The sequence below is a fragment of the Scomber japonicus genome, chromosome 23 (genome assembly GCF_027409825.1).
Source record: "Scomber japonicus isolate fScoJap1 chromosome 23, fScoJap1.pri, whole genome shotgun sequence".
Lineage (NCBI taxonomy): Eukaryota > Metazoa > Chordata > Actinopteri > Scombriformes > Scombridae > Scomber > Scomber japonicus.
This window is the reverse complement of record NC_070600.1, coordinates 13,370,381-13,393,694: the sequence shown is the minus strand read 5'-3', so window position 1 is coordinate 13,393,694 and position 23,314 is coordinate 13,370,381. Positions and strand designations below refer to the sequence as shown.

Below are 23,314 nucleotides of genomic sequence, written 5' to 3'. Positions count from 1 at the left end.
ATGATGAAGTTTAATCATTGCTGAATACTAGATATTCTAATGTAAATATCTAGTATTTACATTTATAGTTTTGAAAAACATCCTGGTGAATTTATGTATTTGAAATTTCCAGTAGATCATTTCAAATTTTGTTATTTATAAAACATTTTTTTCCCAGGTTCATAAATTGAGATAGAAAATTGTCTCAAATCGCTCATCTCATCTTTGCTTTCCTGAGTCATGTGACTGACAGAACATAACCTGGTTGGACAGAGGTCTGATTGGCTTGCCATCATCTGAATTTTGGTGTCAAATTAACTAATGCAATTTGGGAAATGTCATTTTTTTGACTTGAACTTTTAGACCTAAAAATGACTCACTGAATTTACATATTTTAGGACACTTGAATTGTGAACTGTCAAATATAGGGGAAACACCATTAATAGATAGATACAAAGTTTGAATAGTCAAATATTGAACTGCTATAAATTTGTATAAATTTCAGTGATTCAAATCCTTATAGCCTTTCTCACTTTTCTTTGTACATTTCTGAAACATTTTCAAAATGTTGCTTTCTTCTCAGGTGTTGGAAGCTGTAACAACTGGTCTGTTAATTATTGAGATAGATAATTAAGTTGAAAAAAGAAAATGTCAGCAGTTCAGGAGGAAGTCCACAAGACAAATGCTCCACAGACAACCCATAGGGATGCTGTTCTTCAGATATTACATAATCTTATCCCAGTTTCCCTGTGGCGTTTTCTGTATTGCAATTAACAATGTCTGTTGTGAAATACTGTCAAAACACAGAAACTCTGTCCAGCCAACTGATGCAATGTGAAGCAACATGGGCCTGAAAGTATGTTAGAGATGTAGTCATAGTTTAGAGGGACTGCATCTTCAAATTATGTTTTCAGGGCAAAATCATCGTTTTGTCAGCTCACTGTGTTTCTCAGTCATTTACAGCCTACGACACATGTGTCACTTGTGTTGTGTGTCTGTTTTCAGTGTAAGTGAAACAGCCGTCAACCAGGTGGCTCATTACAGGAGAACTATATGATTTGCTATAAGCTATCACATATGTAATGTTGTATTTTATTTGCCTATTAAAATCAAGTAGTCAGAAGCAGACTGCCAGTCTCCACACTGAGAAATATAGACGTGTAATATATTAGTGTTTTCATTCTATCAACTACTGATAAACATTTCAGTAACTGTTGAGTGTTGTATGACAAATATTAAACAAATGTGACTTACTGCTTATGAAAACAAATGTATTCATAAGTGATGTATCAAAGTCATCTTACCTTTATTCTGAAATATTTTGTACACTTTGAACATTTTACCACAAGAGGGAGCTGTTGTATTACAGAAAACAAACACTGTAAAAAAGCTGTGGGAGATTTTAGAAAAACACAAAACAAGCAAAGAGTGGTAAAAATAGGATAAAGTGTGCATTCCTCTGTGTTTGTGTGTGGATGTGTCTGTTTTGTATAAAAAGTGAATTATGACCCATGAGTGGATGCAGCCAAGGGCCCTGCCTAGATACGACATGGTTTGATTTGCACACATGAACTCCTGGCTGTACACACACAAACACACTGACACACACACACACACACACACACACACACACACACACACACACACACGGGAATGCATGAATACACTTTTGTTTTTCCTTCGCCACACACACACACACACACCTCTCTGAGTTGTAGCATCTCCTTGTCTTTTTGCTCCAGCAAGCCCTCCAGTTGGTGGATGGTCATCTCAGCATCAGCCAGTCGCCTTGTTCGCTCATGGTCCTCCTCAGTTGCCCGTGACGACAGGCCTTTACTCTGCAACATTTCCAGTAACTTCTTAATGGATTCATCCCTGTTGGAAAAGATAGAGGAATAGATTTAATGTTAAATTTCAAATGCTGGAAGTCTAAAACTGCAGACAAAAAAAGTGACAAATTTACCTGGCAGTTAGAGTGTGTTTCTGTGTATCGATCCTCAGCTCCATTTCTTCCACAGTCTTCCTCAGGAGGAAGAGCTCTTTGATCTGCCGCTCATATTCGCCATGGAGACGCAGGAAGTTCTCCTCTGTCATTTCCTGTGGAGATATGGCCTGGTTTCCGAAACGACCGGAGTCTGAGTAATCGGACTGGAAGAGCTGGTTGAGATCACGTTGGATTCGGAGCTCATCTTGTAAAGCCTGGATTGTGCACTGAAGATGCTGGTGGGAGAGAGAAAAAAGGTCATTTTAGAGGTCTAAATGTACAAGATGAACAGGAGTGTGTGAATGAAGTGATCCGATTCTTCTTCTTATTAGATTATTATTGTTCCACTGCACAACATAACTATAAATCAACCACATAGGTCTGACATGGTTACACAAAGTTTAGTGCTCATTAACTTTTAACTAAAATTTGACATGATTATGGCACAAGGTGAAAGGTTATTACAATTAGTGCTCTGACGACCATTAATGATTGTACCATATTCAGAAAACAGTTGAATGCATGGTCATGTGAGGGTTTAAAATACTGAGCATTGACAATATAACACAATATCCATGACACTGAAATTAAATGAGGTTAATTACCTTGGACAACAATCCTCATTTTGATTTTTGTATTCTTAAGCATTAACTTATATTGGAGCTTTCAGGTTCCCCAGTCAAACATAGAGTGGATATTAATGTGAATTATTAATGAATGTAGTGTAATTCTTAAGCACTAGGGAATCACCAGGAGGAGCTTAGGGAAGTTGCTATGGAAAATGACCTTTGGATTAGTATGCTCACCCTATTGCCACTGTGACCTTAAATCAAAAATAAGCAATTTAAAAATTGAAGGATGGATAGATAGATGACTGAATAAAAGATAGGGGAGGGTAGAAGCCTATACTGCATATTTTTGTTCAAAGGCTTAAAAGCAAGTGCTCCTTTATTTTTGTGAATGTTTTACTTTTTTTTGGAGATCTGGTGTCTAGAATGTTTACTAGGGATGCTCCAATCTGATGAACAAGATTGGTATTGGCTGACCTTATTAAACTGATCAGGATAATAGATATGACATTTCTTTGTACTTGTCAATATAAAATCAGTGTTTGCACTTTCTTTGACATACAGTAGTCATGTGGGGCTGCTAGCATGGTCCATGTAGTTAATATACAGATTTTACATCCATAAGAAACACACAGTACTTGTATTGTGTCAGATTGGATTTGATTGATTAGTATTTGGATCAAGACACAAAATAGATTAAAACTGAGTTAAAGCAGCGAATAAGCAATTGACATATGTCATCTTTGTAAGTGTGTTATACAAGTGTGTTGGCAGGTTAGTTTCACTACCATAAAGGCTTAAGAGGATGTGGCATGACCACCCCTGAGTCAAACAAAGGAAGGGTTTATAATGTATGTGTGTGTGTGTGTGTGTGTGTGTGTGTGTGTGTGTATGTGATGTCACTATGATGTCCTCAGGCTTTTTTTAAATGTGTCACACATAACCTGAACAACAGCCAGGTCATCACAAGAGTCATGGAGTATTTACAGAGATCAGAACAATCCAAAAAATGAATGAGTAAAAAAAAAGAGGAGTAAACTGGAGATGAAAAAGAAAGCTAAGAGGTTAGAAACCAGCAGAGATGCTATCACTACCCTGCAGCAATCATTAATCGACACTAACGAGGGAAAGAACAAGATTAAAGGGAAAATGGAAAGAGACAGATGACTGGGAAGACAAAGAAAAACAATTCTTGGATATTAAGGAAGAAAGAAAAAGGTGAAAGCAGCAGATCACAAATACACTGTATAGTATGTTCACATGAACAGACTAAAAGAAACTGGATGAAGCATAATTACATAATATGGATGCAACTGTCTTTTATGATAGCTTTGCTTTGTGTTGCAAACAAGACAATGTGAGTTACTGTAAGATGTGTGTGTGTGCGTGCATGCTTGTGTGCGTGTGCGTGTGTGTGTGTGTGCCTCCTGCTTTGTCTTGTTCAGATCTGTTAATTTCTGTATTTCTGTTAAGACAGAATATTGATCATCTTATCTTGGGTACCAAGCATCCAAAAGTATGTCAGAGTTGCAATAAATGCGCACACACACACAGACACAGACACAGACACACACACACACACACACACACACACACGGCTGACATTTCTAGGACTCCCCTGACAGACCGAGACACACAGCATGCACAATGCATCCTTTTCCTCTCTCACAGTAAATATTCCCTCTCTGGTTTAATCCGTCTCTGCTAACTATGATTCCTCCCTCAGGCATGCTAACATTTATTCTCTGACCCACCCATATGATGACAATAAACAAGAATTTACCACAATCTCCTGTGTTTTCAATTGTGCCAAAACACTGCTTAATACAGTATACACACCAATCAACAGAACACTGACAACTATTTATAATAACTAGAAATACATCCTCACAGTTGTATGCCTCCGCCAACCAATCAAGTTTCAGTTTATATCCATGTCTGTCCAGACTTGTATAATATTTATAGTGAAGACTTTGAAAGAATTTAATAAAAAGTTTTAAGTGTATTTTTTAGCAAAATGGAAGTTTCCAATATACTGACTGTATGATTCCAATTAATCATTTGGAGTGAGAAACACACCTCAATTTAAGATGATTTTAACAGATCTTTGTTCGATGGTGCAACAATAATCACTTGAAGCTCAATGTTAGCAACACCAAGGAGCTTGTGATGGACTACCAGAGGAACAGGAGGCCCCCTGTCCTGGTTGTTATCCAAGGAGAGGAAGTGAAGAGGGGGGACTCACGCAAGTACCTGGGGTCCAAATCAGTGAAGAAAAAAAAACTGGATCTATGCCCTCTTCAGCAAGGGACAGGACAGACTGTTCTTCCTGAGGAGACTCAGATCTGTTAGTCTGTAGCAGCCAGCAGTCTGTTTTCCGCCGGGATACGCTGCAAAGAAGGTTGTTGAGGAAGGCCAGCTAAGTGATCAGGTTGGAAGTGGACAGTGTGGAGGCATGGTTAAAAAGAGGACGAGGGGCAAGATCAAAGTCATCTTAGATAACCCTTCTCACCCTCTCCACAATGAGCTGTGACAGATTGGCAGCTCGTTGCAGAGAGAAGAATAAAGGACAAGATGAGCACCATCTTAGATAACTCCTGTCACCTTCTCCACAATGAGTTGTGGCAGATGGGCAGCCATCAGATCATCTCACCCAGGTGTAAAACTAGGTGCTTCAGGCGCTCATTTGTGCCCACTGACATCAGACTGTGAACAGCAGTGAAGACCACAGACTATGAGGACCTAATTCCATGGCATACTTAGGGTTAGACAAATTTTTTGGGAAAAATGTTTATTTTATATTGACATATTTTGACATCTTCTGTTATATGTTATATTATACTGATTATTTGTTATATATTATACTATACTTGTACTTAAACCATAATATATTACATTGATAATCTATGTAATATTATTGTACCATAGTAGCCATAGTTGCACTATATCTTATATCCTGTATCCTATATCGTAATTATTGCAACTGGCGAGCCATCAATAACTGTTGGAGACTTTAATGTTGTCCTCCTTACTGCACTCAACCAGAAAATAAGGGAAAGATGTGGCTTTCAACAGCATCTCATAACAGTAGTTCCTTACTAGACCAAGTGTATGGCAACCAAAAAATCCATATGTGGCAAACTGCTTCCTACTACAGTGACTATGATGTGATTTAGGTTGCTGATGAATGAACATACAATGTACAATGTACCATAGCTCATCCAGCACTTTTTTTCAATCAGCTCATCAACTCTCCAGTATTTCAGCCCTAGATCTTCCCCCGTTCTGAGCTACAAACCAGCCATGACAGTAAACAATGCTTCAGATGTGGATGTTGCTGCCAAGAAGCTACACATTTGAAAACATGGATGCTTCACAGAAGATCTATACAATCCCCACAGTTTCAAGGTGGGCAACCAAGATTAGTGTTACCAATTCAGTATCCAACCAAATGTGAGCTATGGTCACAGTATCCCCCTCTCTTCCTGAGTTTCAGTGTTGAATTATGGCCAGAAAAGTGTTTTTGCAGTACATTATGATGTCTCAGTGAAGCTGACCTTTGACCTTTTGGATATAAAATGTCATTGCTTCACTATTTTATCCTATTAGACATTTGTGTGAAACTTTGTCATAATTAGCAAAATTAATTCTTGAGTTATGTCCAAAAACATGTTTTGTGAGGTCACAGTAAATTTGACCTTTGACTATCAAATTCTAATCAGTTCATCCTAAAGTCAAACTGGATGTTTGTGCCAAATTTGAAGGTATTCCCTCAAGGCGTTCCTTAGATATCATGTTCAGGAGAATGGGATGAACAGATGGTCAACTCAAAAACATAATGCCTCTGGACACGGCTGTTGCCAGGACGGATAATAAAAATGCAAATCATTGTAGATTCCAATGATTTCAGTATGAAGATTTACAGCTTTTCATTGTGTCATATCATTAGAAACTTAATCCTTTGGGTGTTTTTCTTTTTACTGTTTACTGTTGTTTAGATAAAATCAGTATTTGTAATCCCCACTGGGCTCTAAAACATGATAGACTGAGTGAACAGAATATGTTGATTTATTGATAATGAAATAAATCAGTTGCTGCCTCTGTTATAAATACAAACTGTATAAACTGAGAAAAGCACAGCTGCACAACACATCCATGCTCATTACAGTAATAATATTGCAATATCCTGTACATAGTATACAGATAATTTAATATGTTACAGTATTTACGCATGAAAGAAATGCACACGCTTGCATGGTCATATATCAGAATCAGTCAGGCAAACAAGCATAATCACACACGTTCATATTGAGCAGCCAAAAGTATGTCAGAGTTGGAATAAATGCGCACACACACACAAACGCACGCACATACACCCACAAAGCCTCAACAGTCAGAAATGCAAATCAGTGTGCTTCTGCATGAAGTCAAGCAAATACTGTATGAACATACACACACATAACTTCAAAAGGTTACATACAAAGAATTCAAATGGAAATGGAGTGTGTACACATACATTGGTGTGCCAGAACTCCCCTCCAACACACACACACACACACACACACACACACACACACACACACACACACACACACACACACACACACACACACACACACACACACACACACACACACACACACACACACACAGAGAAAGCTGGAATGTAGAGCTGAAAAATGCCAGACCACTAGAGAGAGAGAGAGAGAGAGAGAGAAAAGAGAGGGTAAAAAATAAACGGAAGCAAGTAGAAGGAAACAAAAACAGAAAGGAGATAAGGAGGCCGAAGTGAGAAAAAGGAGAAAACAGCCGGTCTGTCAGTTCATTATGTGTCCGGCAGAAATAAAGGGTAGGATAAGAAGAGGAGGAGAGAAAGAGAGAGAGAGACAGAGCGAGGTTCAGAATACAACTTGTGTTTTTCTTCTCAGTTTCTGCTGAGTCATCTTTGGCACCTTCACCTTTGACCCTGTCAGCCACTTCCTGATTCCACAGGAGACTGAGAGGGTCAGTCACTACTCAGAGCAGAGACAGACATGAAAATGTGAGTCCACAAGCATGCACACACATGTACACACTGTGAGCACAGTCACAATGTGCAATGTAAGTCATACAACTGAAAATAAAAAATTAAATCTGACAAGAAATCCATGTTACCTTCAAATGCTTATTATCATTATTATTTCCAGTTTACTTTCATACTGCTCATCACTGGATTTACACCATAGTGTGATAGTCTGTTTATTTGCACTCACAAATGATAAAATAGAAAAAAAGAGACACAAATCTAAACTGTGTATGAATGTGACAAACACATCAACAATAAGATAAATCAAGATGACAACTCTATCCATCTGATGTCTAAGACAGGGACAGATACATTTATCAAGCTGGTGTAAACAAGTGGAAGCTGGGAAATGATCTTGATCCCACAATTTGTCGCTCTGATTGAACTGTCTCAATATTTATTTGGTAAAAATGAGTAGAAACATTTGAAAATATTGTGGAACACCTGCAAGGTACAACTGAGGTTGCTTCTAACAAATTTACATACAGCATACACACCGGAGCAGTGCCAACCAAAATGACTATATGAGAGATGGTAGCCATTTCACTCCTCCAAATTAATGTTTGGCTGCAAATTCTATGTGTAGAATCCACCAATGTGGCAATATGGTGGTTACCGTCGCCAAATAACCTGATGAAGGTAACGTAAACCTAACCTAATAAATCTCCTCTGCAAGCTCAGACAGTGAGATAGTGTGCAGGAGTTTTTTCTACTGCAGACTGGTGGCAACCATCATCAGTGTTTTCAATTTAGCTGACATAAGAAATAAAAGTACCCTCAGGAATCAAATAACCAATGATTGCATTAAAACACCAGTAAACCACATTCTTTCCACCTCTTGAACTTTTAAGCAACACACTTTGGATTTGTACTATGACTACAGAACTGGTAGAAGCATCTGAAATGGATGAAATGTAATGGATAGGTCCACAATTAGTCAAATCTGTCCTAATAATAAATAGTCAGGTTGGTTCCCAAATGAACATTAACACATGTTTTTTGTTTTACTGTGATCATTCCTCCTGTTCATACTGGCCATTAAGAGACACCATCATAATACACTTTCAATGTAAGTGATGGGAGACAAAATCCACAAGCCTCCTGTTCAAGAAATTAAAAGTTTGTCTGAAGCTAAATGCACTTTGCGATTCACTGCAAATGAAATGTGCAGTACAAATTAAAAGTATTTCTATGATTTATTATTAATGTAAGGCTTAAGTTGTCCAAATTAGTCAGATCTTCCAGAGTTACTGTCTTTTTAGTGCCAGATTCCCTCTTTTTTATTATCCTTACACTGCAGCTGAACAGGAAATTGGAATTTTTTAAACTAAAATAATTGTAACCACTTTATTTGACTAGACGTCTGAAGCTTCATATTATCTTCAAAGAAAGACTCAAATCAAGACCGGGACTTTTGTCCCCATCACTTAGACTGAAAGTACATTTGGAGGGGATCTTTTTAAATGATTACAGTAGTAATAAGATCAGTTGCTGGATGTGTTATTGTGAAAGCTCCCATATAATTGCTGTATAATTCCTAAATAAAGTAAGGACTGGAGACCATGACTAAATGTGGTCAATTCAATTTAGGTTGCAATGACAGAAAAATAAATACAACTACGAGGACAAAAAAAATGAATGCAATTAATGCTATAGGACAACAAAATAATGATACAATATGTAACCTAATGAGGAATCTACATAATTCCTATGCATAATGAGAGAAGAGAAGAGAAGAGAAGAGAAGAGAAGAGAAGAGAAGAGAAGAGAAGAGAAGAGAAGAGAAGAGAAGAGAAGAGAATCCGTTTGTGAATATGGTGACAATTTTTCCATCCCCTCGTCATCCCTCCCTCGAGCCACCGCTCATCTGTCGTTCAATATTAACCATCCCTCCGTTATTATTCCTCCATCTCATCCCTCGCTTATTCTGCGCTCGCCGGGTGAGTCACGCTTCCCTCCTGACAAACACACACACGCTGTGACACACATACACACACTTTGATGGACTAACACACAACCACGATAATGCCCACACGCAGAGATACACACGTTTGCAGCAGACAACATAATGTTGGAGGCAGTGGTCATACTGTTGGTGTGTGTGTGTGTGCGTGCGTGTGTGTAATGACCGTGAGCAGTTTGAAAGCATCGCCCACTCAGGCATCAGACAACAGGCAGATTAACGTGCTCTCTCTTCTTTCTGTGAGGATGAAGGTGTAGGATGAAGAAAATAATGAAGAGGAGGAAAAAAAATGAAATAAAGAACACAAAAAATCCCTCATTTTCTAAAAGGGGAGCAAGCTGATGGAAGAAAATAGAAACGTATCAGAAATGTACATATTTACACAAACAAAGGGGGGAAGACAAGAATAAGTATGGTTGAAAGGGAGAAAGAGGCAAAAGACTAAATGTGGAAAGGAATTATTAAAAACTGCCAAGAGGGGAGAGTAAGAAAAGGAGAAAAGGCGTTGACCCTAATCAGTCACTTTGAGATGCAACATCAAGGTCAGTGGTGGGTTTAAAGAGAAGCTATAGAAGAAGAAGAAGAAAAGGAAGAGAAGAGTAAAAGAAGAAAAGAAGAAGAGAAGAGTTTAACATCAGCAAAACAGCCAATTGCTGCTGTCACATTTATTTAACATGAGCACATATCATGATTTGAAGCTCTTTGGAACAGAGACACATAGATAGATATATAGATAGATATTTTATGAGCAGAGTTAGGAAGAAAAAAAAAGAAAAGCAAGAGAAGAAAAGGGGAGTGACTGTACTGTAATTCTGTTCATTCCTCACCAACCCGTCCCAAACACATTCCTTATAAGGAAAGCCATGGCTACCGCAGGCCTCCACACACAGACACAGAGAGAGAAAGTGAGAGAGAGGGGAAAAAAACGCACAAAATCACAGCCTTGTAGGAAAAGAGGGGGAAAAAACTGACCCTCTCTTTCCTTTCAGTTTCAAATCTTTGCTGCGTATCTCTTTTTTTTCCACAATAAAACAAACACTGTGGACATTGTGAATTTAAAAAAAAGAGGAAAAGTGTGCTATTTCTCCGTCTCTCTGCATTGAAGTTAAAGTTTTATAACGCTCCTGAGTAGAGAAGTCTCCTCCTCCTTTTCTCGGTTAGATTCTCTATCTAGCCCATTCCTCGTTCCCTCTCTCTCTCTCCCCCTTTACTTCTCTCCATCCTTCTCTCCCTTCCTCCGTCCATCTGTCTATTTCTCCCCACCATCATTCCCTGTATTTACTTTATTCCCCCTCTCTCTCTCTTCCTCTCTCTCTCTCTCTCTCTCTCTCACCTATCTCTCCATCCTGACTAAATAAACACACAGGTTTTTAGGACCATCTGTTACTTATGAGCATTCATGTGTGAAAAACACACATACAAAAACACACCCAACACACACACACACACACACACACACACTTGAATGCAGAGATAGTAGTTGCGATGAAATAAACACATTTTCAAGATTTTTCTCCTTTAGGTCATGAAAAATTGTTAAAAGTGACTGTCACACACATGCACATCAATGTCTACTACACACAAATACGGTATGCTGACATGAGGACACACACGCAAACACACACACACACACGAGGAATAATGAGTCATGGGTTGATGAGCAGTGCAGGGAAAGAGGTGCAGACTGCAGGCAGCAGAAGGAGGAGGACTAGGTAAGCAGAATTGGACAGAAAGATGATCGTCATTGTATTTTAGAGGAGGTTGTATCATGTATCAAAGCCAGACTGGAGAAAAATGATTTTTCCAACCTTTGCTGAGGCTGCATACTGTCTTTTCCAGAACCACCCTCTATCATATTCACATAGTCAAACCCATTCACATTCATACCTTCCCACAGTCCACTATTTCTACAGTGTTGGACGTCATTCTGGGCAGTAATAATAGCAAATGATTATTATTCATCATTGTAAAGTTAGTTTGCAAGATTTGGCAACAGGATGCAGTCAGATAATGAAGTTACAGATTTTAAGCAAACTTAGGGTACATGGGGGAGAAAATGATGTCAGGCAGTAAAATCATTACCCAAACTGTTGTGCACAGACAGATTTCCTGTGCAATGAGGGCTTATTATTAACATTTTGGGTGTACTTACTTCTAGTTTCATGTCCAGCTAAAGTGGTTTAGAAAATCTTGTAAAGCTGTTTCTGTGTTTCTGGATCTCAGCAGTTACGACTGGCGTGTAAAATGTTATAAAAGTGATAGAAATGATGGTCAAAACTACTAAAAAACTGTAATAAAACAGATCCCCCCCCCCCCCCCCCCCATGTGTTTAATACAGGGTAACTTAAAAAAAAAAACAAGGATGATTTTAGATTGAAATCATTAGTTTGACTGAACTCAAACCCATTCGACTAATGACCAGACCAGCAAAGGAAAAATAAATATAAATTATTACCAATTAATTCTTCCTTTCATTCATTCTTCCTTTCCTACATTTTCCCCTTTTCTCCCTATCTCTTCTTTCTTCATCCCTACCTCCCCTCTTTAAGTCAATCCATTATATCTTTCTTTCCATCCACCCTCCTCTTCTTTACCCATTCCAATCCTGTCACATCAGCATCCATCAGTCTTTCCATTTCTCTGCATTTCATCTGCTTTTTTTCCTGCTCAATTTGCCCCGTGCTATCCATTCATCTCTCCTTCCACCTCCTGGCGCTCGTCCCCAGCTTTCCAGTTTGATCTATCCTCCTTATCCACTTTCCTGATTTCCTCCATCTTTCTTTCCACATTTTACACATCTTTACATCTCCATCCATCTTGCTGATCCATTCTTCTCCACCCACTCATGCTCTTTCTTAGGCCTATGCCAGTATACAGGTTGCCAGGCAAAGCATTTTTTGTAGCCAGCTGGCACAGAAACTCTAGCTGGCAACATTCCTTTTTCTGTACAGTAAAATGGAAATCTCACACAGGAAACAACTGGCACAGTCTGTCTGTATTGGATTCAAACTAATCTGAACCCATGAGGACAAGCTCATTGCCAGCTCTTAGTAATGAAATTAGAAATGGAAGATGCTCAAGTTCTAATCCAGGTGTAATAACATTAAGTGCTAAGCAATGACTTTAAGTCTTTAGTAAGTCAGCACACAAGCTTGTCCGATGTACATTAGAGTACATTTATAGTAAAATATCTGTATCTTTCATCTTTACTTTAGAAGTGTGGGAGTTCATTCATTATTTAGTGTGCTCTTAGAAAGATAGAAGATAGAAGAAGATATGCCTTTGGTTTTGATTATTTAACTTGTTTTAGATGGTTTAAGCATTTCCACTGCAAAGGGGAAAATACACTCAAATGCCAGTCTGTGTCTCCTGCCATTCTCTAACTTTGTCGCTCTGAGCAACAAAAGACAAAAAAAGGATGCTAGAATATGAAAGAGAAGAGATGAAAAGTTCTCCTTTTCTGACTCATCTCTCCATCTCATGCTAACTTTATGCTGAAGGCAAAGTCCCGCCCATGTAACAGGCACTTTGTTTACCTGCCTGTCTGGACTCACTCACTCACTCACACACTCACACACTCACTCACTCACTCACTCACTCACTCACTCACTCACTCACTCACTCACTCACACACTCACACACTCACACACACACTCACTCACTCACACACTCACTCACTCATTCACTCATACCAAAAGGAACCTCTAGGCTGACACCAATATACATATATTGTTTTAACAATTTTGCCATTTTAAATCTAATGACCAATTGTTCTCTGCCACTATGATGATACAATCTTACTGAACCAGTGTCAGTCTGTGAAACCTGCTAACACACCAAAAACACTCAGGCTTAATTTATTATCACTGAGTAAAAATGCTTTCTCCCTCCCGAGCACAGACACACACTCCTCTATTTCCAACTTGCACCTTGAGTATTACATTAAATAATTGAAGAGAATGAAAACACTGCAGCATTAAAGTACAACAGCCACTGGCGGCTGTACACACACGCACGCACAACATCTGACATCATATCACTAACAAGTTTTTTTTTTTTCATTTCCATAAAACAAGCACAAATTGTTGGAAGCAAACAAAAACACACATACTTGATCAAAATAGAAATGAAGGGTGCAGAGCAGTCCTCCACGCTACTTGTGCATGCATGTCCATATAGGAAAATGCATGCATGTAAATACAAACACATAATTATAAACATGCAGGCAACCATGTAACTTGCACCTCCACAGACACACACACACACACACACTTTGTGTCTACAAAAAGCCCAATTGTCCTGTAAGCCTGCCAACAAACACGCAAGGACACAGATTTACCCCCCTGGTACTCTCTCTTTGTCTACTTCTGTCTCTTTTTCTCACACATGCACACAAACAAGCTAACAAATAAACACACACACACACACACACACACACAAAAACAGACACAGCTGGCAACTGCTTCCTCCTACAAAATGCATCAAACTGCAACCAAACACAATGACATGAAGAAAGAAACACTCACACACACACACACACACACACACACAGACACACACACAATACACGTATGAGACTGCTGACAACAACAAGTAACCATACAATCCCCTTTTTCTTTCAAACACTCAGACGGACTTGCTCTGTCTCCTCTCTCTCTCACTCTCTCTCTCTCTCTTGCACTCTAGCTTTTTCACACGCATGCTAGCTCTGATGTCACACAGCTCGCCTGGAGTACAGTAGATGATAGATTGCATCTAGCAGCCCCAGAAACAGACAGACAGTGTGGTTATTGTTCAGCTGGTATGATTCAGTGCAGGGAGAAAGCATATAGAGCAGCAAGGAGACACAAGAGAGCATGCACTGTTCACAAACTTGATGTTTAGATCAGACTTGTAGTTCAATATGCATATTGTTTCTTGTTGTGATGACTTTGTAGAGATTTTACACAGAAGTTAAGAGTAGTAGCAACATGTCATTTAAGCATAGGGCTGGGCAATTAATCGAAAAATAATCGAAACTGACATTTAGAAACTCTAATCGACTTAATCTTGCTCATGTAAATTAATCTTGGTGTTCACTGTTGCCATGACAGTAAAGGTTGCATATCTTTAAGGAATTTAAAACTTGTCTCCGGTGATCATTTTAACCCAAACCATGATCTTCACATAGTTCAAATCAAGTAAATTAGACATTAACCACAGCGTCACTCCTTAAAACATCTTTATTTTCACTCCCTTAAGATACTCATTTGTGAGGGCAGCAGTGGAAAATACTAAACAAAAGAAACTGTGAAAAATACATCATTGTTCATCAAGGGTGGAGATAGTCGTTCATTAATCGTAATCGAGGTTAAAAGTTCAATTAATCGTGATTCACTGTTTAGCAGGAAGGATTCATTTTCAGGAGAATATGGTGTAATGGAAACAGTGATGCTGCTTTGACCCCCAGATGTCAAGGTTACACTCATGAATGCCATGAATGCTGCTTGCCTTGTGCTTGAGCTCATCTAACTGACAAAAACTACGATAGAGAGAAATGGCAAGAGAAAGAAAAGATATGTACTGATGTATGAGAACTAAATAAATAGAGAGACATCACGACAAAAACAAAGACAGAAAGTCAAGCTTTTCTGTAGCATTCCACACATTCCTTCATCTCCCCTTTTTGTGTTTTCGGGGCTTGACTTTCTTTCTGCGTGAAACATTGTACTAACCTGCTGTGATCAAAGAAGTGGAACGAATCGGGTGCGCACACACGCTCGCACACACACTTGCACACAGAAACTGAAACTGAGGCGAGGCAAGCAGCGCACTCAACGTGACAGAAGACAGACGACACTGACCACGGTATTAGGCTGAACAGAGCAGACAGCCATATTCAGATCAATAGATTTGGCCAGACCAGGGTGTGTCCACTCTATTGATTTAAGTTCTGTGGCAAGGCTGCTCCACAGGCCCAGATGGAGAGTGAGGAGAGAGAAGAAAAAGAGAGGGGGGCAGTGAAAGAGAGGGAGTCCGAGAAGTGCGAGTGAAATGTTGACACAGAGAATAAGACAGACTAGTGAGAAAGACATTTGAGAGTGTGATGGCAATGAGTAGCAGGTGTGGTAAGACAAAATTAGTAGATGTGGGAGGCGAAACAAGAGGAAGCAACTGGGAGTACAGAGAGAGAGAATGATTAAAAGCTCAGTGGGGATGCTAGAGGTGCCTCCCATCTGACGTGGACATGCTTACTTTCTTTGGCTCTTATCATTTTGGTATCTTAGGTAACACAAATTGTGTGGTGTACTGATGTAATATGAAATATCTGCACTTACATCAGTTGTGATGAAAATGCCTTGAGAAGTACACAGGGGTTGAAAGAGGACGTGAAGAGTAAAATAGACCCACTACAGTTCACTTATAGACAGGAACACTACAGACTACAGGCAATGCCATTACTGCTATAATGCACTTCATTTTAAAACATCTTGAAGACAGTAAAGTCTATGCTCAGCTGCTTTTTTAATCGATTTGAGTTCTGCTTTTAATACTCTTCAGCCACATCTTTTAATTAAGAAAGTCAACTGGATAATAACTCTATGGTTGTTAAGTGGTCTCATTCTTTCTTAAAAACAGAACTCAGCAGGTTAAGGCTGGTGTAAAAGCTGATAGCACTCTGACCTGGAATATTCACGTTTGACTTCTCCACAAAATTACATTTTAACATAGCCTGTCAGAGTCAACCAAAAAATTATGTTTTTATTTTATTAGTCAATTTTAGAGAGTGTTATCAAATATGGGATGATATGATGGTTTGAAAATATTCCTGTCTCATCAAAATCAAAGTTGTCATATCAGGGCCAGACCGTGACGAAAATCATTGGGCAGAAAGATCATTACAGTCTCCAGTCTCTCTTTGACCAGTGTGTGATTCATCCAATTTTCTGTATTCTGAGTATAATAAGACACAGAGCTCAGGGGTGTACACTGAATCGTTTAAAAAACTCTTTATCTGTTGGAATATTTAATAATAGCCTAAAATAAGTAGAGGTAATGGCAAGGGTGGGCCACAGTTCAATGTTGTTTTGTTGCCTTTTGGGTAGAACCATGCCATGAAGTTTTTGTTTTGTGACACATATTTCTGTTGTCTGTTGTCTAAATTGATGATGAAAGACAGGTTTGATCTGATAAACCTCATTTGGTGGAATTTGGTGGGACACTGTTTGGGTGTTTCCATTTTTGGCTGTAGGCCTAGAACAAACCTTAACTGACTCATGCATTGGTGTGTATTTCTGTATATACTGTACCCTGCACTATTTTTACTATATAGTTTTGTATTGTATGCTTGTATACGTAATGTCTTATGTGTGCTGGTGTTGTGCACATATTTGTTGACAGGTCTAGCTTTGTAGAGTCCTAGACAAATTTCCCCAAGGGGACAATAAAGTATCTATCTATCTATCTATCTATCTATCTATCTATCTATCTATCTATCTATCTATCGTTGTCAGTTGTTTCTAGTGATGACCCACACAGGATCATCACCTGACTCTGCAGTTAGCCTCAGGTCAGTGGAACATTTTAGCGTCTTTTAGCTCATTGTTTTGGTTTTTACAGCCCATAACTTTATTGTTTTATTATTATTTTAGAGCCTTGCTGCTCAGATAGCACAAAGTAATTTCATGCAATTTTATTTTTTAAAAACATATTTCCAAACCATGTGAGGAATATCGACAGTTAAAAAGGAATCTGTCAAATTGCAACAAAAAATCATATTCACAGCTTTGATGAAGCCTATGGCAAAACAAGACACAATGATTTATTGGATGTTGTTTGCAAAGACCTACACTTAACAAGTGCCCACATGAGATCAGCATATCGTTATTTTGGTTTTCGAATTGATGGTGACACATTGCAGGGTTATGAGAGGAAAGGAGTCATGCAGAGGGAGTGCAGGAAGGGACTATGACGAAGGCAGGCGGAAGAGAGGTTAAGATAGCGGGCCAGGCGTAATGGAGGAGGCAAACAAGTGTGGAAAAAAGAAGGTGGGAGAAACGAAGGAAGGGTTGAGTTGAGATGTACATTCCTCAGCAGGGGCGTGACCAGGCCCACATGTGTGAGTGCGTGCGTGCCTGTGCGCGTATATCCAAAAATGACTGCGAGGTAAGTGAATTCAATTTCTAATACAACAAAGATGGCAAAGAAAGAAGGTAGGAGGGAAGGAGGAGAGAGAAAGTGAAAGCTGACTCACCATGTGATGACAGAAATAGACGGAGAGAGGGAGAATGAGTAAGATGAGAGAGAAAAGGGACACAGAAAAGCCAGAAAAAGGCAAGGGGGAAAAAGATTGAAGAGAAGGAAAGTGACAGGATAATGAGAGCAGGAAATGAAAATGATGCCTTGGGTTAAAAGGGTGAGAAAGGGAATGAAAGTGAAAAAGATTAAGAAAGGGAGATTATAACACATATCTCCTGACATTAGAGAAATCAGAAAATATTCTTACAAGTCTTAACGTGAACTCACTAACTATAACAGCACTCACACCCAAAGAGGAGTGTGTGTGTAAGTGTGATGGCAACTGAGGATTTTTCTGGGGCTGGCAGCAGATCAACTACATGACAGATTGATCAACTAATCATCTGGGCCTTTCTTCTCTCACACACACAGCATCACTGTGAATAAATGTACATCCACAACACACACATTTATACATAAAAAATGTTCTCACACACACACGCACTATCAGGGGCATGCCATAATGCCAGCACGCTATACTAAAATGTGTGCGCAGCACCTACATGATGACATCAAACCTCTAACGTGCACGTATAAAGTCCATTCACTTTCAATGGACAGACCAGCGTCATGCAGCCATCGCGCAGATTCTGTGCACACGTTGTTGTGCATACGCGTGTGTGATGGGTGAATAGCGCCTCAAATACGTGACATGAAGACGACGCATGACTGTTTAGTACAATTCTACAAGAGTGTACAGGCACACACTGTGTAATGGTTGTGGCCGTGGCCGTGCCACGTGCGAACGCAGCATACGCCTGTGTGCCTCTTTGTCTGTTTCTGTTGTCTGACCCAACACTTTCTGTGCTGGTTTTACAATAACAGCATGTGAGATTTCATTATAAGTGAGAAAGCACACGCAGTCATACATGAGAATAAATCACTGTGAGGTAGCGAGTCACTGCAAGGAAGTGTATGTGTGCATCTAATCTCTTGTATAATGTTCCTGCCTCCTACCAGACTAGCTGTGTCTCTGTCTCATCCAGATGGCTTCTGAACTAATAGACAGCTGGGAGTCCCCAACCAGGCAGCCCGCTTCATCTGTTTACCTGTCTTCGAGGCCATCTCACAGCAGCAGCCGCAAGACAAATCCACCAGAACAGTCCATAAAATCATCAGGATATGCTCTTGTTTGTGCCAGTGTGACAAACGGAGTGGAACAACAAAATCAAAGATGCCTGGTGAAGATAAAGCTCTCGCCAGCCAAAGCAAAATAGAAGTTTAGGCTGAAGTAAGGTCATTTTTAACTCCTGGATTAGCTACAATGACGAGGAAATTAACCCAACCCTGGTCAGGAAATTGTTATTGATTTATCGCTCCGTCTATTTCTATTCATTTGTTACTTGGCTTTGACTCTGAGCTACAAACAAAGACAGTCTAAACAAGTGTATAGGATATTGTTTCCCACAAAAACACACACACACACACACACACACACACGTACCTGTGTTTCCTCCTGTACTACTCTGTACTGTTCCTTCCAGACCGCCATCTTTGTGGCTTCGTCCTTCCTCACCGCTCTCTCCTTCTTCAGCTCTGGACTCCAAAACGTCTTGATAGAGTTCATAGAGGAGCTCAGCTTGGATTCTTTAGCCTCCAGCTACAAGAAACCAACAATAAACATTTTGAATTTCATATATGTTAAGTTTTTGATTTTGTTTGTGTTTGTGTGCAGTTGTCCTTACCTCTCTGCGAAGAAGTTCATTCTCTCTCAGCACTTCTCTCAGCTGTGTCTGTAGGTCTGACATGGCACCCTCCCTCACCTGGGCACACACACACACACACACACACACACACACACACACACACACACACACACACACACACACACACACACACACACACACACACACACACACACACACACACACACACACACAGAGTACAGTACACAGTCAGGAAAATTTGATCCAAGTAATATCATAACTTTGCATTCAAGTCTTCCATCATAAACATTTTATCAGTCACTGCTAATAGCTAGTGGCAGCAGATCCCAGCACAATATAATTTAAATATGAAAAGTCTTTCAAATACTGCATCCCCATCTCTGAGGGGGATGAGTCCGCATACCGGGACGAGGTGGAGCGGCTTTCTGTCTGCTGTGAGGACAATAACCTGGTCCTCAACACAACCAAGACCAAGGAGCTGATCATGGACTATAAAAACTGACATTCAGCCTTTATATATCAGTAGGGTCTGTGTGGAGAGGGTCTCAGACTTCTGTTTTCTGGGCATCCAGATAGAGGACAGCCTGACCTGGAGCGCTAACACTACAGCTTTGGTTAAGAAGGCACAGCAGAGACTACTTCCTGAGGATCCTCAGGAAGAACCACATCAATCAGAAACTGCTTGTGTCCTTCTACCGCTTCTCCATAAAAAGCGTTCTGACCTACTGTATCTGTGTGTGGTTTGCTAGCTGCACAGTAGCACAGAGGAATACGCTCCAGTCACCACCACCAAGATCATCGGGTGTCCTCTCCCCTCCCTGGAAGATCTCTACAGCTCCTGCTGTCTCAAAAAGGGCCACAGCATCCCCAAAGACCCATTCCATTCGGGACTTTCTTTTTTACTTATGGCACCATAAGGATTGTGTTCAATTTCAATGTAAATGTACAATGACAATAAAGTCTATTCTTTTTTATTCTGTAACTGTAATTTATTAAAACCAAATATGCATGCAAATATTTATAATCAACACCCAAGAAGTCTTTTTTCCAATAGAACCTGCCATTTGTGTCCACAGTTCTTACATATGGCTCACACCTTACTTCAATATTTATGAGAAACCGCTCCCCATAAAAAATGTTTGATTCTGCTCAACATCACATCCCGAAGAGCATTAATGAATTAAAAATATCTTGCATTTTTAATCAACAAGCAGAGTCTGTTTTTATTTCCAAAGAGTTATTTTAGTATCCAGCTAACACAGAGCGCCATACAGTGCTCCAAGTGCAAAGGTAGAGCGGTTATAAAACCCAGAGTGCATGCATGTGATATACAACAGAGATGAACCCGTCACCCTGTAAAGAACATAAGAGTTAAGGTAAGAGGGTTTGTTTGCATTTCAGATTCTTTTCTTTTACTCACACAATTCCTCATCTGTTTTTTTATGAACTTCAATTGAGGTCTTTTGTATTGTCTTCTTGTTAAAGCTACTTTCCTTTTTAAGGCCTTTGAAAGGAATAGTTTAACACAACATATGCCTATTTGTTTTCTTACCAGAAAGTAAGAGTACAAGGTTGAGATGAAAGAATGACTCTCATGTCTGTCTGTTTAATATTAAGCTGGATCCAGTAGATGGTTAGCACAGTTTAGTATAAAGACCTGAAACAACTAGCTCTGACCAAAGGTTTAAAAAAAACAAAAAACAAAGTGTAAAAACAATAGTTTGTGGCTTTATGGAGAGTTATGTACTGGACTATTTCTTGGCTGTGAGCAGTAACTTCCTGAAGTTCTATTGTCACCATGAGGTGGCCAGACACTTCAGGATGTTAAAGCTCCTTTCCAAGAAATAGTCCAGTACATAATGCCCCCATAAAACTGCAATTTGAGGTTATTACTCTTTTTTTGTAGTCTTATTTGTTCAAATTCAAAATACAAGATGTAACATGTTAATTAGTTGTGTTTTAGAGGTGGATTTCCCCTTGTTCCCAGTCTTTATGCTATGCTAAGATAAGGTATCCCTCTTAGGGCTCGACTATCTAGAGTGGCACATATCATAGACATACATTGCCCACATTGTAAAGAGCAAATTGCTGCCATAAAGAAAAAAAAATCTAAAATCTAAAATCTAAAATCTAAATCAGTGCCTCACCTGTCTCATGGAGTGGGGCACAGTAGCAGCCTGTGGAGGTTGGCTTTGCATCTCCCCTCCAAATGCTATTGCATCACTGGGCATAACTGCACCGCCTCCAGTGTTTATATTAGGAGTGCTTCCCATGATGGCAGCTCGAACCCCATAGGGAACCCTGGCCCCAGCCCTGCCCAGCGTCATGGTGCTTTTGGGCAGCGAGGGATTCAGCCCACTACCCAAGCTCCCAAGGCCGACTGGGTCTTCAGCTGTGTCAGTGAAATACATAGGACCACCTGTGGCGTAGGCAGCATTAAGAGACTGAATATTCTCCATGGACAGGGTTTTACCGGAGCCAGTAAGTCCACCAGTGGAGCTGCTGCTACTGTTTCTCCGGTGTCCAAGGCGGGGGGAGCGAGGGAGTCGTGGGGAGCGGCCAGGACTCCCAGACACTGACCCGTTACCATTGGATCCAACAACATCCAGCTTGGAGACTGAACGTGAGCTACCGTACATAATGAGAGAATATGGGGTTTATATATGGGGGGAATAAAAGAGTGTCTGGATAAAATTAATGAATCAGGTATAAAAGTTCAAAAAGTATGATAGAAGACAAGCTGGAAACACAAACTCCTGTCAGTCTTCTACTGTGGTTCTTCTTGACTTGAAATATCCTGATGCAGTGTTGACATAGCTGTGATCAAAGCCTTTCCAACACCCTCACTGTAATCCATGGGCTTTGTTAGAGAGTAGTAATCAATACAGCATTCCTTTAGATGAAGGCAGCGAGTTAATCCACAAGGCCCAGGGATGATGAGATCACCTAGAAAGAAAGGGAGAAAGAGACAAAGACTTAGTGATCAGAAAAACAAAGACATATTGCAGATTTTGACCATATTATGGTTTTTATTAACCTACTTTTGAGAAACAATCTCTCTGCTCTGTGTACAGTATAGTATTTTCTGTGTGCACCCATCGGTCACTCAACAGACATGTTTTTGCAGTAATCATTTAAATGTACAAGTTTCACCATGTAAAACAACACATTACTCATACCACATTATGTAACATTTGCAGGCCACAGCTTGTCAGACTCAATGATTTTCTTATTTTCCTCATATTATATGAATCTCTTTGGGTGTTTGTGAGACAAAATAGATTTTGGGTTCTGGCAATGTGCTATTTATAATATGATTGACATTGCCATCCCATCTGGCTAGTGTGGCTAAAGAAGTTTGTTACAGCTTTACATCATAGTTCTTACAAATGGTTTGTGTAGTAGGGATTAGGGCTGCAACTAACAATTATTTACAATTATTTTCATAGTCATCAGCCAATGACTTTCTCACTTAACTGACAATTACCCTGAGCCAAAGGTGACGTCTTCAGATGACTTGTTTTTTCCGAAATACAGTCCAAACCCCAAAAATGTTCAATTTAATAGTTTGTATGACAAAGACAACCATGAAATTATCACATATGAGAAGCTAAAACAGCAGGTTTTGGGCATTTTGGTTTAGAAATTAACTGAAAATAGTTCATCATTTTTTCCCCTCTGATACTGATCCCAAACCTCAATCAGTGTTCTTATTTTTTTTATTATTAGGTTCTGAGTATTTATATACACTGCATCAAACGTTGACTAAATTAATAATAATAATAATAATAGAGGATAGCAGAAAGACTG

The 23,314-nt window shown here is 39.5% G+C and overlaps 1 protein-coding gene across 2 annotated transcripts in view; it reads right to left on the bottom strand.

Annotated features, from left to right (window-relative positions):
• Positions 1-23,314, bottom strand: part of LOC128385217 (ELKS/Rab6-interacting/CAST family member 1-like) — a 123,862-nt gene that overhangs the window by 91,811 nt on the left and 8,737 nt on the right. For both annotated transcript variants that reach the window (XM_053344069.1, XM_053344070.1), the window contains exons 2-6: positions 21,652-22,450; positions 19,523-19,600; positions 19,282-19,437; positions 1,943-2,199; positions 1,683-1,854 (exon numbers count right to left, since the gene is read on the bottom strand). In XM_053344069.1, the coding sequence (XP_053200044.1) occupies positions 1,683-1,854; positions 1,943-2,199; positions 19,282-19,437; positions 19,523-19,600; positions 21,652-22,143 (1,155 nt within the window). In that variant the 5' untranslated portion in view covers positions 22,144-22,450. The remainder of the gene's footprint in view (positions 1-1,682; positions 1,855-1,942; positions 2,200-19,281; positions 19,438-19,522; positions 19,601-21,651; positions 22,451-23,314) is intronic.